This window comes from Emiliania huxleyi (genome assembly GCF_000372725.1).
Source record: "Emiliania huxleyi CCMP1516 chromosome Unknown EMIHUscaffold_1175, whole genome shotgun sequence".
NCBI classification, from domain to species: Eukaryota; Haptophyta; order Isochrysidales; family Noelaerhabdaceae; genus Emiliania; species Emiliania huxleyi.
Genome location: NW_005201416.1, coordinates 4,921 through 10,202, shown reverse-complemented (window position 1 = coordinate 10,202; position 5,282 = coordinate 4,921). Strand labels below are relative to the sequence as shown.

The 5,282-nt window shown below is 66.2% G+C and overlaps 3 protein-coding genes across 3 annotated transcripts; 1 reads left to right on the top strand and 2 right to left on the bottom strand.

Annotated features, from left to right (window-relative positions):
- Positions 1 to 266: 266 nt before the first annotated feature.
- Positions 267 to 1,324, top strand: EMIHUDRAFT_122222 (hypothetical protein; the record flags this gene model as incomplete). Its single annotated transcript, XM_005790898.1, has 2 exons — positions 267 to 449; positions 692 to 1,324. 2 exons carry the CDS (start codon positions 267 to 269, stop codon positions 1,322 to 1,324), a joined length of 816 nt encoding a protein of 271 aa, XP_005790955.1.
- Positions 1,325 to 1,575: 251 nt separating this feature from the next.
- EMIHUDRAFT_122221 (hypothetical protein) lies at positions 1,576 to 3,566 on the bottom strand (the record flags this gene model as incomplete). The annotated part of the gene is made up of 7 exons (XM_005790897.1): positions 1,576 to 1,818; positions 1,916 to 1,987; positions 2,060 to 2,128; positions 2,353 to 2,421; positions 2,560 to 2,591; positions 2,664 to 2,767; positions 2,914 to 3,566. 7 exons carry the CDS (start codon positions 3,564 to 3,566, stop codon positions 1,576 to 1,578), a joined length of 1,242 nt encoding a protein of 413 aa, XP_005790954.1.
- Positions 3,567 to 4,144: 578 nt separating this feature from the next.
- EMIHUDRAFT_446920 (hypothetical protein) lies at positions 4,145 to 4,997 on the bottom strand. Its single transcript, XM_005790896.1, has one exon. The coding sequence runs from the start codon at positions 4,932 to 4,934 to the stop codon at positions 4,362 to 4,364; it is 573 nt and encodes a 190-aa protein (XP_005790953.1). The 5' UTR covers positions 4,935 to 4,997; the 3' UTR covers positions 4,145 to 4,361.
- Between the last annotated feature and the right edge of the window lie 285 nt (positions 4,998 to 5,282).

Genomic DNA, 5,282 nt, shown 5'->3' with positions numbered 1-5,282 from the left:
CTCTCTCTCTCTCTCTCTCCGTCCCTCCCTCCCGCCCTCCCTCCGCTCTCTCCCCCCCCTCTCTCTCTGCAGACAGGAGCTGCTCTCCCTCGTTGGACGTTGCGGTAGGCCGATTCGAAGAAAGGCGTGCTGGCCAGAATTACTTCCACATTCCGAGGTTGCCGCAAGAATTCTTCCCACCCACGGCGGCGAGGAAGCCCCGGCGCGCACCGCCTTTGTGCCAGGACCCCCCGTCGGCGCACAGCTGCGCGCCAGAGTGCAGCGCGATGCCCAAAGCGGCATACGAGGACTGGGGCCCTGGCTGCAGCGAGCTCTCGTCGCTAAAGAGCGCCACAGACAAGGCGCTCCTGGACAACACCGAGGAGCGCTACAAGGCCGGCAACATCTACACGCGCAGCGGCCGCCTCCTGCTGGCCGTGAATCCGTACATTACCTTGCTGCCGCTGTCCGTGTGTGTATGTACGCGGGCGAAACAAACACACTCTCTTTTCTCCCAGTAAGCTAAAAGTAACACAGCAAAGAGAGGACAGAGCAGCTGCCCGTCGAGGGAGCGTGCGTGCCCTCTACTCGCCAGCGCATGGGCGTCTGCGCTTCACGCCAGCCTGCCACCAGTGCAGAGCAACCGGAGCAGCCTGGACCAAGCTCTGGCTTCTACTTCGTGCGGGACGATCACACGGCGACGGTACAGCAGGCTCGGCTCGCGGCCGACTTGCATAAGTACGCCAATGGATCCCTCTGGCTCGAGTTCTTCTACGAGGAGCAGCTGGCGGCCGTGCGGGCGGCGTTTGCCACGCCAGGAGTGGTCGACGACGAGGCGGTCCTCGCGCAAGTCAAGAAGGCGGTCATGTCGAACGGGTGGTCCGATGCCTTCAACCAGTCGCTCGTAGACTTGTTGCGGCTCGCGCACCAGCACTCAATCTCCATCCACGCGCTGGACTCGCCAGAGTGGTCGCTCGATGCCTTCACGGAGAGGTATGGCACCTTCCGCGGCAGGCTCAAGTACTTAGCTAACCGCGCATCGCAGGAGAACGACGGCGAGGGTGCCACAAGCCGCTGGGCAAAGCGGGTGATGGAGGAGCATGCCGAGGGCACGGCACCGGCGCCGGTGGTCGTGATGGGCGGCGCGGAGCACGGGCCGGTAATGCTCGAGATCGTGCCGGTGTTCGAATTCATGTACGAGGACGCTGGCGCGGTGAGGGCGGCAGCAAAGGCCAAGGTGGAGGCCGAGCTCGCGGCTGCCAAGGAGGCCAAGTCGGAGGCGGAGGAGGAGGAGGAGGCGGCGGAGGCAAAGATTGGCTCTGCGCTGGCCCTCTTCAGCAGATGAGCTCGCCACGAGGACCTCTTCCTCTAAACTGAATCAGAGTTCACACACCGCGCGATCCTCGACGCCGCTGCCGGTGCCGCGCTGCGCGCACCGGCCGCAGCGCGCCAGGGCCGCGCCCCGCGCACAGTACACCTCGGACGGGAATCTGCATTCAAAAACCCGTGCGCGAAAAAAAACCGAAAGGTGCGTGCACGCATCTCTAACGAATTTACTGTGACCAGCACGGGACTCGTGTGGCCGTGACTGGCCGATCAGGGCGCAGGCAGTGATGCATCCCGGTATCTCTGCACGTCCCTCGCATTGTCAATCGCGTTATCGCCACCACTCTCCTCCCCGGAGCCCTCGTGGGGACCAGTCGCGGAGGAGCCCCGTTTCCGCCCACTCTCCCGCACCTCCTGGAGATGGGAGGCTGCCGGCCCCAACGCCTCGCTGATCGCCAAGGCGGTCGCGCCCCAGTCGTCGCCGCCGTCGCCTTGCCAACTCAGCTCAAACTCCTGACGCGCGGCGGGGCGGCGTCGCGCGGGCTGGGAGGGGCGAAGATGGGCGGGTCGGGGCCTGGGCGGCGGCTCGTGCGGTCAGTGCGCCGCGCACCTTGTCGCGGGAGCGGCGGAGCCAGAGCAGTGTGGCGGCGTAGAGCAGCGCGTACTCCACGTCCGTCTTGACCTACGAGCCACGTGGACCTGGCGATGAGGAGGCCCGTGTGGCCTCGCCCGAGCCGCCTCCTCCCTCTCTCACCATCCAGAGACGCCTCTCGCGCATCCGCTCGATGGTCGTGCGCACGAAGCCGTCGAGCTGCGCCTCGCTCTACAGGTGGGCGGGCGAGGCGGCGGTGGGGCGGCGGTGAGGCGGCGGCGGCGAGGCGGCGGTGAGGCGGTGGTGAGACGGCGGCGGCGAAACGGCGGCGAGGCGGCGGCGGCGAGGCGGCGGCGAGGCGGCGGCGGCGAGAGGGGTAGCAGGGCGGGCGGCTGCTCTCGGTGTGCCGCGATGGGACGCGATGGGACGGTCACTGCGACGCTCGCGTGCGCCACCTGCAACGCCGGCAGCCGCTGCAGGACTCGGAGGAGCGCGATGAGCGTGCCCGTCCTCCCGACGCCGGCCTGTTCACAGCTACAGCTGTGAAGAGACGCCGTTCATAGAGGGAGCGTGCCCGTCCTCCCGACGCCGGCCTGTTCACAGCTACAGCTGTGAAGAGACGCCGTTCATAGAGGGAGCGTGCCCGTCCTCCCGACGCCGACCGAGCAGTGGCAGACGCACCAGTGGGGCTCGCCTAGCGGCCGGTTCCGGGAGAGGCTTCACGGAGGTGTCGCGGCAGTGGCGGGCGCGCAAGCTGGGGAGTCACCGCGCGCGAGCAGCTGCTGCAGGTGCACCGCCAGGTGCAGCACATTCTCCGCGTTGGCATAGAAGGGGCGGGTGCCAATCGACGACGAGGCGGGAAAGTCGAGCCTAGGTCCGCCGGGGCCCAGTGAGACGGCCGGTGACAGCGTGCCTCGTGTCGGCCCTCGAGCCAATCGTGTGCAGCGTGTGTGCGTGTTGGCCCGTCCTCCATGCTCGCAGCACATGGACATTTGACATCCGCGACCCTCGGTGACCGGTTCCGGTGCCGGTGCGCCAGTGGGAGCGCGGAGCGCGCGGCGCGCGCGGCGGCAGCGGGGAGGGTCACGCGCCAGCGCGAGTACCAGTAGAGCACCACCACGCGCGTGCGCTCGCCGCGGGACGGCGGCGGCCCGCCAGAGGCGGAGCCACGCAGCTCGACGGCGTACCGCAGCAGCCCCGCCACCGACTCGCAGCTCTCGTGGCCGAGCGTGCGCACCTGCACCGCCCACCCGCGCGACTCGCGCTCCATCACCTCGTCGAAGGGCGGCCAGTAGCGCTCGCGCTTGTCCGCCGGCGCCGAGCCCACCTTGTCGCGCTCGTGCGTCAGGTTGACGATGACTCGCGCTCCCGTCTCCCACACCATCATCCAAAAGTGCTCGAACGTCGAGCGCTTTGGGCACATCGTCGCTATGAAGGCGGGCGCCTCCTCGCCGAGGTTGTCAATGGGAGACGCGTTGATGTACTCCACCGTTTGCAGGTCCAGCAGCGCATCCACATACGGCCCCATCTGCCCGCCGAAGCGGTTGAGCTCGTGAGACACCGTCGGCTTGTAAGGCCCGCGGTTGCGGAGCGCGTAGTACTCGGCCGCCTCGCCCTGCTGCCGCCAGCGGCCAAGCTTCTCCTCGATGATATTTTCCAGGCCGCTCATGCAGTTCGCGCAACGCGGGCGGTTCTTGCGTGAGAGAAGAAGAAACGCAACTTGCTTGCATCCACCACCTGCTTGGGCGGCGTTTTCTTTCTTTCTTTCTAGGGCACGGGACTGGCGCGCACTGGCACTAAACAGGTATAGGAAGGCGAAGAACAGCCAGGCTCGGACTGGACACTATGGGAGCGAAGAAGAAGAGTCCATCCTCACGCAAGGTGATTCACGTTCCTCACCGCTGCAGGGTTGGAACTTGTACCCGCGCTTACTTGGCTCTTGGGAGAACTCACAACGTCCCTCGCACGACACTAGGCACGGGACTGGCGCGCACTGGCACTAACATTAGCTTACTTGGGAGAAAAGGGCCGACAACTGTGTTCTCTAGGCCCCTATGCCCTAAGGGCCCTACGCGCGGCGTGAGAGAGCTCGGAAGCGAGCTTTGCACGGCGATCGAGAATGGCTCGGTTCACTTGTAGAACTTGGAGCGCGTGTTCGCATCGCTATCTAGATAGAGCCCTCCAAGTGCAAGTGCGCCTGCGGGCATTTGACTTTTTTCTGCCCTCGCGCGAGGCCTCGCCCCGCTCATTGGAGCATATGCATAAACCATAATCACATTACGTTAATCCTTCTTCTTCCCCTTCGCGCCTACCCACTATCTCTCCCCACCCGCGAGAGTCAGAGAGAGACCCACACTCGACCATCGCGAAATGCGCACGCACAACACACTTAATTCATGGACACACACACGACAGAGCACACGCTACACTACGCCAACCACGCATCGTGGCTTTTCGCTCAGCTTCAGCCCATCATCATGCCGCGCGCCATGCCCTCGGCCACAATCTTCAGCGCGGTCATGCGGTGTTGCTCATTCACGTCGTTGAGCCACGGCAGCTGGAACCCGCTTGCCAACGCGCTGTATAGAAAGGACGGGATGACAACAATCATTTCGATCAGGTAGCGCGGGTATTGGCGGCCGTGGTGGCGTCGACTTGGACGGGTGCGCAGGAGCGGGAAGCGGTGCAGTGCGGCCATCGAGGCGGCGATGCCGCCAGACAAGAGGATCCGCTGCCTCCTGTCACGAGCCGCTTGGTCGTTGGTGTGTATTGGGCCGGCGTCGGCGGCGATGATCGCCGTGAGCAAGCGCATGCCCTCCTCCTGCGTGTCCTCCGCCGCGGCCTCGGCGCGCATCAGCTCGACGGCCGCCTCGACGACGCCCGCTTCGAGGCCGAGCATCTTGCGGGCGAGGCCGGCCGGGGAGCTGCCGTAGAGAATGTTTGAGACGCCTCCGATCAGCCCAGCGCCCGTGCCCGTCAACTCGCTACCGGCCTTCGTCTCGGCCGTGGCGCCGTCTCTCGACGCGGTGAGGCGCATCACGCGGACGATCGCCGCGAGCGCGCCCGCGCCGACCACGTAGTCCTCCGTTCCCTCCACGAGTGCAATCAGGCCTAGGCCCTCCGCGCCAAGCATCTGCAAGAGGGGGCGGGGGCGGCGGGAGGGGGGGTATGCAGTAAGGGGGGAAGGGTAGCGCGTGGGAGGAGGGGAACGGGGTCACCTGCAGGTCGTACACGCCCGGGAAGGCGTGCATCGCGCCTACGACACACTCGGCCAGCCGGCCCGCACGCATCTGCGCGAGCAGCGCCCGCGACGCCTCCTCGGCCAGGCCGCTGAAGGACGGCATCTTCTGCCGGATGGCGTCGATGCCGATCTGCGCGCAGATAC